General features: G+C 36.2%; 3 protein-coding genes and 2 long non-coding RNA genes across 5 annotated transcripts in view; 2 read left to right on the forward strand and 3 right to left on the reverse strand.

Moving 5' to 3' along the window:
* The window catches only part of LOC119085463, a 26,249-nt gene extending 17,901 nt beyond the window's left edge, over positions 1-8,348 (reverse strand). Inside the window, exon 1 of the long non-coding RNA XR_005089301.1 lies at positions 8,336-8,348. This is a non-coding gene — a long non-coding RNA (uncharacterized LOC119085463). The remainder of the gene's footprint in view (positions 1-8,335) is intronic.
* On the forward strand, positions 660-18,931 carry LOC119085464. The gene is made up of 3 exons (XR_005089302.1): positions 660-670; positions 15,480-15,484; positions 18,750-18,931. It is a non-coding gene; the product is annotated as an uncharacterized LOC119085464 (long non-coding RNA).
* LOC119085426 (phospholipase A1 member A) lies at positions 1,036-7,604 on the reverse strand. Its single transcript, XM_037195840.1, has 5 exons — positions 7,188-7,604; positions 1,836-2,274; positions 1,508-1,779; positions 1,280-1,448; positions 1,036-1,205 (listed from the first exon to the last, which is right to left on the reverse strand). Exons 1-5 carry the CDS (start codon positions 7,246-7,248, stop codon positions 1,085-1,087), a joined length of 1,062 nt encoding a protein of 353 aa, XP_037051735.1. The 5' UTR covers positions 7,249-7,604; the 3' UTR covers positions 1,036-1,084.
* LOC119085404 (TBC1 domain family member 19) lies at positions 9,916-13,966 on the forward strand. The gene is made up of 12 exons (XM_037195810.1): positions 9,916-10,199; positions 10,264-10,348; positions 10,403-10,473; positions 10,535-10,709; positions 10,773-10,860; positions 10,918-11,161; positions 11,233-11,370; positions 12,025-12,154; positions 12,279-12,388; positions 13,380-13,471; positions 13,539-13,620; positions 13,684-13,966. The coding sequence occupies exons 1-12, from the start codon at positions 10,098-10,100 to the stop codon at positions 13,861-13,863; spliced, it is 1,497 nt and encodes a 498-aa protein (XP_037051705.1). The 5' UTR covers positions 9,916-10,097; the 3' UTR covers positions 13,864-13,966.
* LOC119085422 (cysteine protease ATG4B) lies at positions 14,041-16,585 on the reverse strand. Its single transcript, XM_037195837.1, has 8 exons — positions 16,215-16,585; positions 16,040-16,149; positions 15,741-15,973; positions 15,103-15,182; positions 14,822-15,028; positions 14,596-14,729; positions 14,362-14,533; positions 14,041-14,277 (listed from the first exon to the last, which is right to left on the reverse strand). The coding sequence occupies exons 1-8, from the start codon at positions 16,333-16,335 to the stop codon at positions 14,219-14,221; spliced, it is 1,116 nt and encodes a 371-aa protein (XP_037051732.1). The 5' UTR covers positions 16,336-16,585; the 3' UTR covers positions 14,041-14,218.
* Positions 18,932-19,255: the final 324 nt, after the last annotated feature.

Raw genomic sequence — 19,255 nt, forward strand, 5'->3', positions numbered from 1 at the left:
TAAATGATTGCATTGTACCAATATCTTCACTCCGATAGCAACTTGAATCCATCATAATGTAAACTGAGATAAACTCTAGTTTTCAGGTAATATTTTTGGGAAAACATTTTCCTTTTCTCAAATTTTCCTAGATTTTCCCATATTTTCCTTAATTTTCCAAAGAATTTTTTTTTAGGAAAATTTGGAAAAAGGTTTGAAGAAAGCTTGGGAAATAATGAGAAAATTCAAAAAAAAAGAAAAGAAAATGTTTTCCCAAAAAATAGCCAGTTCTACGACTTCTAGCGCACAAAAACGAAATTGCCAGAACAAAACATTTCCAGTCTAAGATAGCATCAAATGTATCGATTCACAATACCCTCTCTAGCAATCAAACTAGGAAAATTAAGGTGGTAAAACTTTACAGTGTATTCTGTCATAGAAAATTTTACACTTTTAAAAATAAATTAAATGAAGTATGAGCAGCGATTTAATTTTTTGTGTTGACGTCTTGATTAACCATTTCGGTGTTCGAAAATGAATAATTTGTGATTGTGACGTGTTTTTTGGTGTGTTGTTCCGTTATTTTGGTGTGCAAAAATGAAATAAAGTTTGAAGTTTATCTTTTTCGTGTGACGTCAATATTGCTTTAAAAAAGAGCGCGGCACGGCAACTCTATTACAAGAAAAAGTCAGTGTCACATTTGTCAAAATAAGGTGGTATTTTGACTACGTCAAAACGAAGTTTGGTTGCTAGAGAGGGTATTGATCGATTCACTATATGTGATAATGTCTACTCTTGTAACGTGAAACGAGCTCTTAATTGAATTATTCAAAAAGAATTCGCAACGAAATTACATCTGGGAAGGGACAGTCCAGTACTTCGTCTTCATAAGGCTTTTCGACGATAAAGTTTTCAGCCATTTCCAGGTTTTGGTTTTGAATGGAAAAGATTTCGATGACACGAATTTCATTTCTCCCTTTATTCCATTTTAAAGTTGACCACAGCTAACTACTTCTGTTCTCTGGCATTAGAAAACGAAGCCACTAACAGCCAAAGTTGTGACATTTTTTCTACAAAATATATTTGGCAAAATCATTTCTACATTTCATTTTTTCTTTACACTGTCGTATTCTGTTGCGCTACGTGTTTGAGATTTATTTTTTGATGGATAACCTCTCGCATATGGCGGCTTGGCATTTGTGGTAACGTAGTAAACTCCTCGTGCACTTTAAAATGTAATATCAAAAATGTTACCAAACCGCAAATTTAACACACAAAAAAACAAACGAAACCAACTTACTTGTGATTAAGGTCTTCACCCATCAACACGTATTCGGAGTCTTTCGGTTCACACCATCCAATTAGGTATGAGAGCAGATTCGTACATGGTCCAGCATAAAATCCTTTCGGACTATTGATCGATTCAATAAAATATGGCGTAACTTTTGTGTGATCGCAGGCAAGAGTTTCTAAAACCAACCGACACTTTTCAGTAAATTCACTAGCAGAGAAGAGGCGAAATACTAACGGAATATTGTACTGCTAGAACAGCCCGGCTGAGAAGTTCCACCGTTAACATAAAAGTCGGCATGACCACTTGGACTCCACTGACCCAATATACCAGCACCGGTGTGGATGATATCGACGAAATGTGCGTCAGTTTTATCTAAGTCTCGGGTGTTATTAGAGCCAGCGTAAAAAAATATTGTTGGATCGAGACCCGTTATTCTTCCAATCTTTCCTTCTTCGGGTGTTAAGAAATTAGCCGCTAATCCAGCTATGTGTGCTCCAACGCTGTACCTTCATTATTATACCAGTAAGTAAATTCAGAAATTGTTTTACCAGTTCAAAATTACCCAATGAAGTGTACGTCATCCGGTCGCACTCCCCTCGGATGTCGACCAATGTATTTGAGTAGTTGTGATATACACAAACCGCCAAATCTAGGCGCCCATTCCATTTGGCTCAGGCACGGTTCCTTAACCGCTGTGCTGTAGTCAACGATAATGATATTGTAATCGCCACGTTTGAAATATGCCTCACGAATATCTGGACTAGGCGAGAAATTTCGGCCACCACCGAATCCATGAATGACAATTTTCGTTGGATGAGCTCTGTTGAAATGGGTGTAATAAAATGCCTCCGGATCGAGCACATCTAAGAGTTCGGGATTTTTTTGCGTTCGTCTTGTGTACAGATAGAACTGAATTTGCGGATGAGGACAGCGTATTGGCTTCGAAAGGCATGACTTGGAGTTGAAGACATCATTATCAGCATCAGCAGCCTTTTGGGAATCTGAAATGACGACATTTAAAATCAATTTTATTCGTAATCACTTCGTGGTGATTGTACGGGTTTGGTACAAAGGTCATAGCACTGCTCCTAGCATTAACAATCGTGTGGCAGTCGTCACAAAGCCTCAAAATATTGATACATGTATGAGTGTACAGTACACTTGCTGCTTATGTTGTGTGTTTTAACTCACACGACAGCATGGCCCTCGTCGACATATATTTTCTTTGTTAATGCTAGGACAAGTGCTATGACACAATGTTCTCATTTTCCTATTGTTCTAAAAAAAATTAATTTGGTGCTGCATTTGACTAACGAATTGTTGGAATATTTCAGTTAATTCATTGTGCCACAACAATAATTTTGAGATTACATGATGCAGTTAAGTACAAATTAATATACTCAATGAAAGTCCCCGACATATATCTACTTCATAACGTATATATTCGCTTTGACTTTGTATGCTTGAGTAACTGCAGAGCTTGCAAGAAAGAAGTAATTAAAAACGAAATAACAAATACAACAGTCATAATCAATGAACGACGGAACGCAAATGTATCATTAAAAGTGCGTTTGAATAACAAAACGAGTTTGAAAAATTTAGGTTGTCCTTGTGAGATGATCATAGATTAACGGTTGCATAACGTGTAAGTTTTTGGACTTATAATCTAACAACACTTTGTAAAATTTAAGTCTATTGTGACTACACTTTCTTCGAATATCCGATTCGGAAATTCCGATGGTTCCATAAACTCTTTTCGGAATATACTTGAAAAGCTTGCATAATCTATGTGAATTGGAATTCGCTCAGACTAATTGACTCTTCCAATTTTTTCAACATTTTTTTTATTAATTTACGATTGCTTCACAATATAAACAGAAATGCTGTTGCATTTGATTTATCCATCATATAACTTGGCACTTTTAGGTTGTTATACGCTTCAATAACGTACCATTATAGTGGGTACATAGGAGTGCAATTGTTAAAATGTGGTGTGCTAGTGGTCGCATAATTTGAAATGAAAAATTTCGAAAGAGCGGGTCCCGAACCCATCATCTTTACCTGATGATCTAACAAATGAGCCATGATCGGAATGTTTCTTTTGTGTTTTTCTATTTTTATCGATGCAGCTCCTCATTCTAAGCAAATAATTGTTCTATAGCATGCCTCTAAAATGTACTGTCTATTTTATACCGCTCCTTCAATCGATCAAAATCTAGTCCTTCAAAATAAAAATCTTCGAGTTTTTATTCGATTATGTAGGTCATTATACTGAAAATTTCCCAAAATTTCGACCTATTACAGCAGACGTCTATCTCATTAGCCATTAGCACTGCCTAATATGTTCTTATATAAACAGATGCCCCAACAGGCAGGTTGTAAAACCCAAGGTCGATATAGTTGGAGAGGTAATGCCATTCAGACGCACGGTTTAGCAGATTTGTTTAATGCTAATGACACTTTCTTTCAAAATTGTTCAGTACGCTTTAATTGTGTATCTCCAAGTAGAGGGTCCACGCATTTGTTTTTAATGAGAGACTGACTCGGTTTTTGTTTGTATCTTAACAACACCTACTTTAGTTGCCTTAAATGAGCCTTTTGCACCCAACGAATCAAGTGGAAGTCAGATCCACTGCATATAAAGCAAAATGAAACAATAGCCACGTCTTCGTGTAATTACTTTTGGTATGCTCTTAATCAATATTTCTTATAAGAGTCATACAGGGTGGATATGGATAAACGCACATTTCAATCGAACCTTTTATATTTTCTGGTGTTTCATTTTTGTTTTTTTTTTTGTTTTTTTTAGGTTTCTTTCTATTGGTTCGAACCTTGTTTTTATATTTATCCATAACCACACCTTGTGGTTATATAATCCACAAGACTAAGTGGATAATTAAATGAAGAAACAGAACATTAGTGAATTATCAGATAAATGAATTTTAATTAATGTTAGTCGAATGGGCTGACTAGATCAATATAGAAGTTTTTTTTATGGAAAATGAAATGTCATTTAATTATAATTCGCTAATGTGACATGTTCCGTTTCTGCATTTAACTATTCAAGTTGTTATGGCAAACTTTACCTAATCACAAATGCAGAATGCAGTGAATACATTTTATACCGTCTTTGCTGCTATCGATGGCAACCGTAGGCATTCAAAATTAAGGGCAATATAACAATTTTAAAAAATTTAATTCGAATGAAAACATGCAAAAGCACTCAATTTTTGTGTGTGTTCCCAATTAACTACATAATCTTAAGTAATTTTGAATTGATTTTCTGCTATAGATTTAAACAAAAATGTTGTTCTAAGCCCATACACACGCATTAAAGCCATACCTTTAAAATCTTGACAAAATTCTCTTTTATGTATTGTCTATGAATTACCGGCGAATGTAAACAAAATTTAAATTATGAAAAGTTTCTCTGAATTGATACGATTCAATAGTTCTTCAATACATTTAAAAAAAGAGTGTTTGGTCTTGAACTTGATCTTTTTGTGTAGTCGTCAGCGTCACGAATATTAATTAGTTTTTGTTTAAACGTGATTCGTTTCATTCAATCAGAATCTTTTCTAGTATAGGTCCATGCTAGTGTAGAAGTCTAAAAATAGTGCAGTTAATAGTAGAATTCTAAAATTTCGACCCCTTGGTTGTTGTTGCTACTGTTCGCAAGCGTGTGGTGGGTGGTACATTTTCAAGGTTTGTCAATCGTTTTTGAATCAGGGTGCAACTATTACCACTGGTCCAAATTTCAGAGGTCTACTACGGCCAGCCGGACAAATTTTATTTTTTTTTATTTTAATCTATCAGCCGCCGTGTGCTTGAGAAACCAGGTCATTTGATACAATTATTTATTGAATGTTCAAAAATTGGTATAATTGGCTTTTCATTATATAATCGCATAATGCTGCATAACTTATGTCTGTACTTAATTTTCATCGTCCTCAATGATCTGACTCTTCATGTGTCTTTATATCGGTAAAAAAATCGATTTCAAGTTAGTTGCCTAAATATACAAATTAATACCTTCTTCCTTCAGCCATATAAATAAGATATCAAATTGACCCACTTTACCGGTCGAATCACCCCGACATTCTCCAAAAATATATGGAAAAAACCAAAGATCCATGAAGACTTTCACAACCGATAATTATATGCGTTGAAAAAGTAAATTGTATCATTTCATATTTTAAAAAAAATATGAAAAAAATCTATTATCATATAGATATGAATGACGTGTGACGTGTCGTGAATGATGTCGTCGTATTATGTACAGACAATGCATATATCACTGTACAAAATAAACGAAAACAAAAAATTTAAATAAATGTCTGGTTTCGCGGTGTAGTTTGCAATATAATAAAGATTACGCTGTTTTTAAGTTATTAAATCGTAATGCATGATGTAACAAAAACATAAAACAATTTCTCTTATATGCTTTACTAGCGGCAGATGGAAAGTAAAATGTTAAATTTCAGGTTCTTTATTATTGTTTTACTTTTTTGATTTACATTTTACATGTAACGCATCTTCACCATTCGGTGGATGTAGTGAGCCGGGTTTTACAAAGAACGCCTAGGGCAACAAAAAAATTATGCTGCACCGATGACCCACCTTTTCAATTCAATTCTAGTTGACGTTAAGTGCACTCGAAGGTATCAAAAATATACGGATATTTCATCTGTTAACGACAATGACAATATAATGATGAGCTCAGGCAGGACTATGTTCTTTTATAGCAAATGTTATGTTAAAACAAATGAAGTAAAAGATTTTTTGTATCTTATTAAATTAAGGTGTGTGGTGTGATTAATCTTATTTTCTTCACTCAGAATGTCTTGACGAAATCAAGACTGTAAACTTTGGGGAGGTCTGTGTGACACCACACTAGACGATAAAATAGAGGATTTCAAACAACCGTGATGATTCTCTTCGTCGCGATTAAATAGTTATTTTTTTTAAATTTAAAGTCATCAGAAGTGGTGTGTTCCTGCGTATCTACCAGAATGGCAATCTACGTGACCTCCGCAGTGTTTACAGCCTTGGACGAAATTTAATTTTAGCACTTTAACTCACGCTTTCGAGTGAAATGCCTTATTCGGCAATGAGACAAATGATGGAAATGGCTTCTTCTCGGCTTCGACTCGGAGCGGTAAATTTTACGCGAGAAGTACCATTTCCACCATTTGCACCATTAGTAAGCAATGTACTATTTCACCACCGAGGGTAGAAAATAGACATTTCCTCTACCGACCTATCACTTTGTTTTTGTTTTCAAAAGTTCGACTGATGTTTTCGTTTCACCGAACAACGGTTAATCACACCACTCACACATGAAAAACGTTGTGTTCACACAACTGAAAATAGTAAATTCCAACTTCCGTCCATTGAGTAAACATTTAGCCATTGTGTTGTGTGGGCAACACTTACATCAAAGGAAGTAATAGAGTTAATAATTTTTGACTGATAGCAACACACTGTCTACGACCGAATCTGGACAGTGCGTTGCTGATAGTGATTGGTATTCTTCAGAAAATACTGCAGTGATCAAATTAAAAATGTTCTCGAAATACGAGCAAGGTCTTTGTGCACTTTCGAATGAAAATCGATGGAAATGTACTGTGAACTCAATTTATAAGAATTTTCCATCTAACTCTGATTGGGTTCATTTGAACTTTCATTAGTTTAATCGAGAATTAACGATTTATCGAATGGCCAGAAGCTCACAATATATTAAATTACAGGTTTAACTAATAACTGAACTACGTCCATGTAAATATTATTCGAAAATAAAATAAAAAATTTGAATTATGTGGTGACTGACTCTCAATGAAAATGTTCGATTAAATTCAAGGTTTTGAACGGGCCGTAAAGACGATGTCATCGACCATAGATTGCATTGCCTTACCTGTCTTAGTTACAACGATTGCAATTAAGAAACATAATCGACAAAAACCGATTTTCCACATCTTTCGAACATATCACTTTTAAATGTAAAATCCACATTTAATGTTCACTCAAGATCATTAAAATTTTAAAAATTAATTTTCACTTTCAATCGGAGTAAATTTTTTGTTCCTACAAGTGTGGCTCTTTTTTACGCTTACATTCAACACTATACCTTCAACTAAAAAACTTGTTTATTTCTTGTCTTTAATGATTTCAAAACAGCTAGAGCAAATTGATCGTTACAATCGGAAATTTGTTATTACAGACAAACGATGCAGTTTGAAAACTTATCAAAATGCAAGTAAAAGTAACCGCGACATGACTCAATCAGATAATTTTCGCGTACTGTATAACAAAGTCTTCAAACATAAATGAACTGGCAATTTTTTTACTGTTCGAATCTTTCAAGAAAAAAGCATATCGTTAAAGAGAGAGTTATGTTTACAAGCGTCCCACTACTCACGTTTTTTTTAAATTTTGTATTTATCATGTGTAAGCCGTTGAAGGAGAGTGTAAGTATCTATCTATATATGCAGATGTTTGTGTATATAATTCTTCACCAAGTACCCTACCACTCTGTAGATCGTTACCGATCTTTACCACATCGTGAGTGTATATTATGATTATCTCAGCGCTGATAAAAATATTCAGAGTGTGATAGCTTTTTCAGAGTATTATTACAAAATATTATTACACAAACAATATACTTAACTCGTTATGTCCGGCACATGTCAATCATTTTTTTCTTTAAATGAATGGTTGAATATAATATTGCATGCCCTTGAAAGAGGCGGCGAATATGGAATGTGGTCAGGTCTAGTACCCTAATTGTAAAAACGGCGTACCAGATCAATCTACTGATCTGACATATTCATTCGTAGGCATACGAGGTTAGATATAATGGACAGAACACTAAACTCGAAATGGTAGAAAGGCTTTTAAAACATTAGGAGCAATCGAGTCTGCAACAACGATTGTTGAACAAAAGTATTTTAAGAGATCGAGACTAATGTGGTATGTGCACGGTTACTTGTATTGCTACGTCAGTCATTGCAAATTTCTGCCGTAATTTGCATAAAAAACTTTTTCGAAAAATGGAACAAAAACATTTTTTATTCAAATTAGCGAAAATACTACCATGATAGTTATATTAGCAATAACAGTATGTCTCGTCATCTTTTATCGACAGCTACGAAAACCAATGAAAGTAGATAAGTAGGTATGGCCAGTCCATACAAGTCGGAGCACATACGGATTTGCATGGCGCCACCTCAAACGAACTCATTTCTAGTGGAAATTTGCACTAGAAATGAGTTCGTTTGAGGTAGCGCCATGCAAATCCGTATGTGCTCCGGCTAGAACAAATTTGAACGTTTGGCCATACCTATCTATTTACTTTCATTGACGAAAACAACGAGTTCTGTATAGTGTTTTCTTATGAAGCCGAAAGAGATGAATTGAAGTAAAAGTTTTTACATTGAATAGTAGGTGATCCTGTTAACAAAGTAACAGATTTTTTTAAAAGGTTAATATGACTCAGGCGGCAAGGAGGTGAAAAATCTTCCACAACAATTTCAGTTCGAATTGAAGAGAAGTCAAGGTCAACCAAGTATTCGTCAAAGCAACAAGAACAACGCTAAATATTCAATTTAATTGCCACTTGAAATTCCAATATTTCCATTAAATTCCAAAAATTCCGCTTAATTCTAAAGTTTCCATTTAATTCCAAAAATTCCACTAAATTCCAGATATTCCATTTCTTATTTCTAAAATATCATTGGCTTGTCTCAAAAATTCCACCCCACTAGGTGAAGCATTTTTGTCAAAAATATTCAAGAAAGTGAAATGTGAAAAGTTTGACATTACAGGTTAAGCCACTCACGAAGGTGGGTGACATCAAATTGGTTAAACATGCTGTGTGAAAAGTCAACTTAACCTGTCACCTACGGCTAATCATCTGTTATCGATAACGACGACAAAAATAATGACAAGCTCTGGGTAATATGGTTACTTATATGGTAAAATGCATATTAAAAAATTGAAGTACTAGATTTGAAATCAACAGATTAATCATACTTTGATCCATGTAAGTAATAGACCCGATAATAATATTGGTTATATGCTTGCCGTCTGTAACAGGTTAAAAACAACGTTTTTTTTGTCAAGTTGAATTCGTCATACAACGTCATAAACTAAGTTGATCACGAAGGCGGTGGCATCCAAATTTTCCTGTGTCGGAAGTACCTTAACCTGTTGTTTCAGAACCTTGACTCAATCAAAGCTTTGACTCAATCGAAATTTACCAACAGTAGCCAATACGATGTTACCACACAAACGAAACAAATGTTTTTCTTATCACGGGCTACAAACGGCCTCAAGTTTTGAGCGACTTACAATCTACGGATCTTAGAGAGAAACCATAGAACAACAGATAACGGTCTGCACGGAAGAGGTTGAAATAGCCGTATCTAATTATCGAATCTTTTACTTCATTTGTTGTAACAATCACATTCCTATACAAAGTCAATTAAAGCAGAAAGTTCAGTTCGCTGTATTTATTTCCGACCCACTTATTTTTGTCGTCGATAACCAATGTGCAGCCATCTGTAAAAGGTTAACCTAAAATAATTGATTTAAATAAATCGCATACCTTCCCTTCACTTACAAAACACTTTTTACATAAACAACCGAGACACTATGAACGGGTGCATAAACTGAACGTAGCAAACTCATTCACAAGACTGTTTGATTAACTTCATGGTAACGGCATGTTGTTTGATCTATAATCCAAATTCGTTGAAAGTTAAACATTTTGGCCCTAACTTTAAAATCCGTAAATTTTCTTGCCATTCTTTTTGGACAGGAGCGAATGGAAGAACTGAAAGATGCAAGCATTCATCATACAGCCATCAAAATTTCCAATGAAATCAAAAATATGAAATTGTACGGTCAACTCTACAAAACAGTGCAAGTAAACAATGTTAACGAATTCAGTTCAACAAAATTGATTTTGAGCTTGGAAAATATTTAATTAGAAATTGGTCTGCTCACCGGATGTAAACAAAGACAATATAAAAAGTACGCTGCAGGTGGCGATATTGGCGAACGGCCTCGATACTGGTATATAATATGCGCATGAGATAAAACAGAATTAATTTGAATTTGCTCCTTCAGATATCCGAAACATTGTTTATCACTTGATTCGAAGCACTTTAAAGAATGAGTACAAATCAACAGGACTATCGGTATAGCTATACGACGCTTCTCGTTACCACTTTCTGTTGCTCTGAAACTTTTATGTTACAGTCAGATCACCTGAACTATTTGAGACGGGCTGGCATTCAATGGGAACGCCGAGTACGAAAATCACTGTGCAACATGTGCAATGAAATGCAAGTTACATTACAAGGTCAACCGAGAATAAGTGTTGATAAGGAGGAACTATTGAACAAATGGAGTGAATTGAGTAACTATCAAATAGGTACCGTGGGTGTTGTGATGCATGTCTGAGATAAGGAAATTGAAAACTTTCGCTCGTTGTTAGATTTATCGAACTACAGACCCGTTTACGCACCGAAAGATTTGTTGGAAGTGTTGCTGTCGCTAAAGGGGCCACAAAGACAAGAAGATGAGTGAGTTCGGTGACATATATCGTGTGACCTTCTAATCGTCTTTGCCCTTTAAAACAGTCTCCACCCGAAGTGGGAATTCTCTCACATTGGCCTACCAGTAAAGAAAATCTACGATTTGCGAATGCATTTTCTCGATCTTATTCGAAATGAGAAAACAACGAACTGGTCGGTACAATGCCAGAAAGTATTGCAAAAAAGACACGCACCGCTGTGCCAACATCTGTTGAAACGAGGACAGACACCAACTCAGTATCGAGGGGCGTTTTGGTCATATGTTCTCGGAAGTCATGTTGAACAATACGTAACTACCCATACAAATTGAATATGTGTTAAAAATGAGATATTCAACTGTAAATTGATTATTTTGTACAGGATCAGGATCATTGGGACAAACTGAAGTTGTCTGTGCTGAATACTGACCTAATAGTGGACAAGTTGATTTTTAAAGATGTTCAATTAACAGCCACCAACGATGATCAATATTTTGTTTTCGAAGATGTACTCTACCAGGTAACTATCGTACTCCTCTCTTTGTGTATAATAAAACTTGGTGAAAGTCTGTCAATTTACACAATGAATTCAGATTAAGTTTGGAAAATTTTCACGGGAAGTCAGGGCACCAAGACTACGGAGTACCCTTCCGAAAATTGTTATTTTTAAACTTGGTCGAGTCTTCTCTCACATCCATGGTACTGATTTTTCGTACCGATACGATTGGAATTACAACATCGACCGATTGCCAATAAGTTCTCCAGTACCCACTCTGTCGCGTAGGTGTCCTGGCTCCTGATGCACCGAATAGTGCTATTTAAAATCGAAATTTTCTGCAGAGCCGCTGATTAATAATATCCAAGAAACATCAAAAGTACTCGTCTGACTAACCTGTTACATACAGCAAGCATAATGTCTAGTATTATTATTGGGTCTATTACTTCCAACGATGAAAACACTTTTAATCGGTTTTAATTTTGTACTTCAACTTCAATTTGTTTAACATTCATTTTACTGTATATGCGACAGGTTAAAAAAACCCTCTACTTCATCCGTTCTTATGTACAAATGCCCAGTATAATGGAGATAACGATACTGTGGTTGACTCTTATTTATGTAGTCGTTGTCAATAACAGATGATTACAGTAGTTTTTTCGTTATTGATTTATTTAGGTAATGCTCTGCTTCTCTCGGGATACGGAAATTCACCAAATTATTAACCAAGACGTGGTTAACAACAGTAAAACAAAACAATATGACGGACCTCCGTCAGTGGTTCCATTTCACGGGATATGCATGTTCGGTAACTATGCTCATTAAAAACAATAATTTAGTTTGACTTGCGCACTGATTAATTTGGCCATTCTTCTAACGAAATTCATTTATTTTCATCCAATTAAAAATAAATTTTCATTTCTTTTCAACAGCCGCACCATTTTGTTACATTTTTGATTCACCTGTTAAACTTTATTTCACATTTCGAGCTTTTTATATTCGATACTGTCATCGACTAACTACAATCAACACTCATCCACAGGTATGATCATTCTATTTTTATGCTTTTTCGTTTTTCTTTTTCTTTTAAGTCTTTTCGTTTATCTTCAAGTTCATATTCTCTTATCAAGTAATGGTTCTATGATACTCTGCAATAGCAAAGAGATTGTAAAACAAGTCATCCCTTTTAGAAACGACAAGAGTAATCATTAAATCTTTTACTTCTTCTGTTGCCTAGCATGACCTTTTACTTGACAAATAATCTTTTACTTCGATTATTTTAACATAAGTTTTGCTACAAATGACCACATTAACCATATTTGCCATAACATATTCCAACCGTTTATTAAAGCTTCAGACACTCTTATTTCGTAATGATACCGTTCTCTGTAACCAGGACATATTTCAGGATTTTTTATCGAGAATTTCGAGTCTTTTCAAGAATTTTGGGAATTATCGAAAATTTTCGGAAATTTAAGGAATTCCGAGAATTTTTCAAAAATTTCAGGAATTTTCAAGAATTTAATTTCTTGAAAATACTCGTTTGAATTTCAAGCATTTTCAAAAATATTCAAGAATAAATTTCACGAAAATAGGCCTTTCCTGTAAGGCTATCTACACCAAAACTGTTAGATAACGTCAAAACATACGAGTAACAGGGACTTCTCCATATCTCGTAATCGTATAGTTGTATGAATGGGAGTGAGAGGGGAGATCCGATGTACAGTACGTGTGAGTGAGAGGTACGATTACAAGATAGTGAACAAACCTGTAGTCTAATTTTAGGCTTATGTCAAAACCGACAATCCAAATTCTCAGTTCATTAGACCTTTAGTCGTCGCTTCTTCATTGTCTTCCTGGTAATTTTGATTAACAACCTAGACTATGATGGCGACGGCGAAGGTATAGTTAAACTTCACGTTCGTTGATGCTACTGTGGAGGAAGATAAAATCGTTATTTACCCCAAGAAAGAATGCATTCCATTCGACCAGAATCCTTGCACTTAACAGTCCATTGTCCATTTTCGTTGTAGGGTATCGTCAGCTTGTGTTTGTTGTTCGAAAAATTACTCCAAACTCATGAGCCAGAACTGTGGTCCCATTTCCGCGAAATTCAGATTCAACCGTAAGTATAAGACCGGTAAAAACTTGCTTGTGATGTTAAACGGGTAATCAGTTTTATCAACATTTAGGATACGAATCGTTTTCAAATGGCTGATGAGAGCTTTCAGCGGCCATCTACCACCGGACGAACTGCTGATATTATGGGATTTGGTAACGACAAAAAGAAACTTGTTGTGGTCAACCTTGCGAGTATAACGACGTTGATCTTTCTAGATTCTAGGCTTCGACAGTTTGGAGATAATCCCGCTACTCGCAATTGTGATACTGAGCTTTCGCAAAGAAAGTCTAATGCAGGTCGAAACTCTGGAGAACATTGAAGCTGTTTTGGCTGATTTGTCATCCATTAAAATTTTGCCTCTGCTTCAATTAGCTTTAACGACCAACAGGGATTAAATTATTTGCAACCGAAGATGGGTGTGCCCATAGCCGACATTGTTTTCCGTTTCGAACACTAATTTTGAGTTCGTAGAAATTTTTAATAAAATGTTGAATGTGGCGGCGCGTTTTTTTTTTGTATTCATTTGTTTCTGGTCGATAAGAAGACCCTCTCCACCCGAATCAATAATGTGCTTGTGTGCGTCAAAATGATTTATTAAACGAAACTGATAAATTGGTTGTTCTTCACATTTTTGTCGAAACAATTTTTTCTTAAAAAAAGCAACGAAACTCCGTTCAACACACGTAAACATAAGTAGACAACGGGAAAGACTTCCATCAGAACATTGTTACATACACTCTACACATCATGTTATGTGATAAATTCAAACTCATCATCAGATTCACCATTATTTGTAAGTTGATCGAAGTCTAAATCGAAATGGACAGAAGAAAATGCATTTCAATAAACCGCTTGAACCGCTTGCATCAACTCGAATGAATGTTTTGTTTTACCTTCTTCTGTACATCCAGCAGCCGAGCTTTGTTCATTCGCTGCTCGCGACAACCATGGTGCCTGGCCAGTCTTTGTTACTTCAAATAGAGGTTGAATGGCAGTGTCGGCAACGTCACTTTGAAAACGTTTCGTCAATTGGGTGAATTCGTCTTTTGTTTTGCATAGGAAACACTACATGAATATGCACAACATGTTAACAGCCTATTAGGAAAATCGGCGACAAACAAAATTACCACAGCCAGCGAAGGGTCTATGTCTTTGAAATTGATCCGAGCAGCGTATTTTTGATGAAACGTTTCGTCCATTTCCACTTCCGTTTCAGTAGATTTGTCTCCGATCGATCCACTTCTTTGTGTCGTATGAGGGTCTGTAAAGCAATAATAACGTCGAGATCAACCCGATTTCCAACCGAGACATATGTTTAACTCAAAATGCATTTTAAACTGGTCGATAACGTACCCAAATAGAGAGCTTCGTCTCCCACATATCCAATGAAATATAATGCCCGATTCGGTCTCCCGCCGATCATTCCAACTGTACCCGGTAATTCGAAGCACTTTTTCAGTGCGTCAATGTATATGGGATTTATGTCGCTTAGACCCAACCGCAGAGGGACTATCAGAAGGAGCGGTTTCCACGAGTCTTGATTGTCTTGGCAGAGATTAACTAAAACGAAAAAATTTAAAGATTTTTTCAATTTTTTTCTGCGGCCGCAATAAGACCCGTAGATCGATTCTTACTTATTTCATCAGTGACCACAACGTTATCCATTGCGACATGTACCACTATTGAACACCAATCATCGTATTTGACTAGTTTTCTGGAAGGACAACGCACAAATTGATGTAGGAAATAAGGAGCTGCGATAGGTTTCCATCTCCCACAAACACAACACAACTTCAACAATCGGAACAGGTCAGATACCTCTTGATCTGAACCTGAATTTCAGATCGTCCTGATAATATTTGAATCTGAACTGACCTAACCTGAATTTACATGAAATCTGAAAATTGGTAATAGTTCAGGCAAACCTCAGACCTAACCTGATTTACCTGAACTTTTACTAATTTTCAGATGATTTACACGAATTTACCTGAAATCTAAAAATTAGTAAAAGTTCAGGTAAATCAGATCAGGTCTAGGTACAGATCAGGTCTTGGCATACCTGAAAAAATTCCAGGTAAACCTGAAATCTGATCCGATTTACCTGAACTTTCACTAATTATCAGATTTCAGACATATTCAGTTCAGGTAAAAATTTTCATTTCAGACTCAGTTCTAATCCGATTCAGATAATCTGAGCTACAGGTTTCAGGTCGACCTTATTCCGATCCTTATATAATCAACAGTCTTCGACTATTTTAACCTGAAAAGTTACCTTAAGACCTGGCATACTGTATTTGGTCCAAACCATTCGCCAACTTTTTTATTCTCCGAGTCACCCATCAACGTAATCTGATGAATCGAAAACGGACTCTTGCGGCCGTCCTCAAATCGATTAACAATTTTCAAATAAGTCGGATCCCGTGTCGTTGGCGTCCAGAACCAATCTCTTCCCAAGTGCAAATCAATAAGCGATTGTGCTAACACCATTTGACCACAACGCAACATCTGTAACGTGATTGACCCTTGACATTAATCGATAGACGAATAACAGTGAAAAATCGGTTCACTAACACAACCCCAGCCCCTATCGGAAGTTAATTGAGGACTGCCAATAGGAACGAAGCCACGTCGGTATGTGCACCAGAGTCTTGACTGGACATCTCGTCTTATCGTTTCCAATTCTGACCAGAAAAGAAAAATTTTGAAAAATTGAAATTCGCTGCTGTTCACGATGCTGTCAACGTACCTTGAATTGCATTGTATTGCTTGCCCAATATCCAAACGGGATCATTAGTTTTGGGTATATCATCTGGCTCCGATAAAATTCCAGCATCCTGGCCTAGGTACGCTTCAAATACGCTATCCATCTTCCTGATAACATTGGCATACAAGCTGCTGATTCGATCTATATTGGCAAATGATTGTGGATATTTTATAGCTAACCACAAAATTGCACACAAAACCAATACGACAGCTAGATAAAGAATTTTGCTGTTTGTTTTTGATACGTCTTCAGTAGAATAAAAGAAAACAACAATGGTGACATACAAGAATATTGAAAAATGTATATATCGATGTGCAAAACGGGCAAAACGTCAATCCCCTCCCATCTCTCTTTGAAATATCTTTGTTTGGTTGGTTCAGTTCCAGTGACATCATACAAAATACAAAAACAGCTGATACGCGTTTTGTAAATATTATTATAGGGTGGGCCGGACGAATCGGTGCATTACATGGATGACATTTGACAGTAATTTGACAATTCGTATGGCATTCGACACAGCACTGCTTCTAGCATGAACATAAAACATATTCGGAGGCTGATGAGATCACAGTATGCACTGCGTTTCTTTTGTACAATTACTTGTGTTCGTTATATGAACTATAATACAAACAATCCTAAGCCTCCAAATGTGGTGTTAAGGAATCTCGCGCCGCGTAATTCACAATAATTCACAAAGTGACATATTCCTTATACAAAATGTGTCAAAATGTAAATTATTGTGAATGACACGGCGCGAGATTCCAAGCAACCCCAAATGTGACACTTGTCAATTTAGTGTTCATGCTAGGAGCAGTGCCTTGCCTTCCAACAGACCTATACACTGTTACATGGAAAGGAATTTCTGACCACTTTTGACTAATCAAGCGTTTTCTGAAGCAAGAAAACCCTCAAAATTCCTCTTATGAGAATGTTCAGTGGATTGAGGATGTTTCGATGCCAAATCGTATCGTATAAAAAAAACTAGTTATACCTTATGTCTCATCAATGAGTATTTGCTCTCCGTCAACCCTCTAATACGTATATTTGACATTTTCAATGCATCAATCAATCAATATTTCCATCAACGTGTGAGTATAAATGGGGACAGTCAACGCACTCCAAGAATAGGCAGAGGAACAGATTTGTATTCACTGTTTTAATGTTCCTTTATTTTGTATGGAAATGGCACCCACGCTAAAAAAAATCAATGAATGTACAAACCAGGTATGGTCAGTTCATACAAACCGGAGGACATGCCGATTTCATAAAAACAAACTCACCTTTTTCAATTAAAATCATTGAGAGGTGAGTTTCTTTATATGAAATCGCTATTTCCTCCGCTTCATACAAATTTTGACATTAGACCATTCCTATAGAGTATACTTTCATTGCTCTAAATAGGGTACTGAAACTTGTGAGTTTGTCACACAACTGTAAAACACTTTTTCTTGAATAAGTGCGTTGAGGAAAGTCATAACCACCAATCATCTTCAAGTCACGGTAACCTCACTTAAGCTTAGTTAATTTTTTTCAATGGACGTCGACACAAGGTATGGTCGAATGTCAAACTTTGTATGGAGCGGAGGACATGCTTGGAAACCATTATTAACATTACGATCGACGAACATAAATGGATTCAGACTATATTACCGATATCGATGGGTGGTCTGGGTATCCGAAGAATATCCGATATAGCACTTCCAGCTTTTCTAAGTTCATTACATGGTACAAGTAACCTCGCGTCTCTCATATTATCAAACACGGACTGCGAAAGTACTTTACACTTATGGAATGAATCTTTGGAACAATGGAACACTATAAACGAGAATATGCCATCAAATCGATCAATGCAGAAAGAATGGGACAGAATTAATTTAGAAAGAATTGTTTCCGATGAAATTCTTTTACAATCTTCAAAAGACATTGCCCGTTTTAAAGCGCTTCAAGAGCCAGAATCTGGAGGTTGGCTGCAGGTCATTCCATCAAACAACATCGGAACAACTTTAAGTAATCAAGATTTTCAAATCTGTGTGGCTCTTCGTCTCGGTATCAACCATTTCACTAAACACAAATGCATCTGCGGATCGATGGTCGACGAAAGCGGTACTCATGGACTTAGTTGCCCAAACGCAAAGGGCACATGGCCTCGTCACTTAGACCTCAATCACACATATCACCGAGCTCTAACGTCAGCACATCGTAGTTCTACTCTTGAACCGATCGGTCTATCACGAGATGACGGAAAACGGCCAGATGGAACAACTCTATCTCCCTGGTCAAAGGGAAAACGTTTGGTCTGGGATGTTACCTGCGTAGACACATTGGCGCCAACATATTTAAATTCCTCAATGAAAAAAGCTGGCTCGGCGGCGGAACTAGCATGTAGCCGGAAGCACAGTCACTACACAAAAATTAAGGCTGCAAATTTTATTTTCGTTGGCTTGGCCGTCGAAACCCTAGGACCTTGGTGCAAAGAAACAAAGTCTTTCGTTGACACAATCGGAAAAATGCTAATAGAAGAATCGGGTGATATACGAGCTAAGAAATTCCAATGCAATAGAATTTCATTAGCCATACAACGTGGGAATGCAGCAAGCATTCTTGGAACACACCCTACAAATGAAAAACTTACAGAAATTTTTGATTTGTAAAACAATGTCTCATGTACACTTAAAATTTTCAAAAATCAATAATAAAAAACGATAGATCTCGTGGGATACGAATTCACACGTATACTGTGATTGAGTGTGTTCTCTCCATATGATGAACACAATTTTACACGCTTACGAAAAACAGAAAAAACAAAAAGAGCAAAAGAAAGTGAGAGAGTTAGCTCCGCCTTCGTATACATCAATTCAAAACAGGTTGCATGCGAGTAAAACATCATCTATATCCCTAGACCTGTTTACATGGTCTGCTCAGAGAGAACTAAATAACTATGGTGTCCGATAACTTTCGGCGCGTGATTTCGTCTGTTTTCGTATCATGAAGCGTGTAAATATCTTAATCGGGCAGGTTGTTTA

The sequence above is a fragment of the Bradysia coprophila genome, unplaced genomic scaffold, assembly GCF_014529535.1.
Source record: "Bradysia coprophila strain Holo2 unplaced genomic scaffold, BU_Bcop_v1 contig_94, whole genome shotgun sequence".
NCBI lineage: Eukaryota > Metazoa > Arthropoda > Insecta > Diptera > Sciaridae > Bradysia > Bradysia coprophila.

Excerpts from the sequence above, each read along its gene's own strand:
- LOC119085426 (XM_037195840.1), bottom strand. The coding sequence starts at position 7,248 with ATGTGGAAAATCGGTTTTTGTCGATTATGTTTCTTAATTGCAATCGTT. Across the intron at positions 1,780-1,835 it reads GATGACGTACACTTCATTGG|GTACAGCGTTGGAGCACACA; the intron begins GTAATTTTGAAC and ends ATAATAATGAAG. Across the intron at positions 1,449-1,507 it reads TTCTAGCAGTACAATATTCC|AAACTCTTGCCTGCGATCAC; the intron begins GTTAGTATTTCG and ends GGTTGGTTTTAG.
- LOC119085404 (XM_037195810.1), top strand. The coding sequence starts at position 10,098 with ATGGAAGAACTGAAAGATGCAAGCATTCATCATACAGCCATCAAAATT. Across the intron at positions 11,371-12,024 it reads TCGAAGATGTACTCTACCAG|GTAATGCTCTGCTTCTCTCG; the intron begins GTAACTATCGTA and ends TGATTTATTTAG. Across the intron at positions 12,155-12,278 it reads TCACGGGATATGCATGTTCG|CCGCACCATTTTGTTACATT; the intron begins GTAACTATGCTC and ends TCTTTTCAACAG.
- LOC119085422 (XM_037195837.1), bottom strand. The coding sequence starts at position 16,335 with ATGGATAGCGTATTTGAAGCGTACCTAGGCCAGGATGCTGGAATTTTA. Across the intron at positions 16,150-16,214 it reads GCAATACAATGCAATTCAAG|AATTGGAAACGATAAGACGA; the intron begins GTACGTTGACAG and ends TTTTCTGGTCAG. Across the intron at positions 15,029-15,102 it reads TGTGGTCACTGATGAAATAA|TTAATCTCTGCCAAGACAAT; the intron begins GTAAGAATCGAT and ends TTTTCGTTTTAG.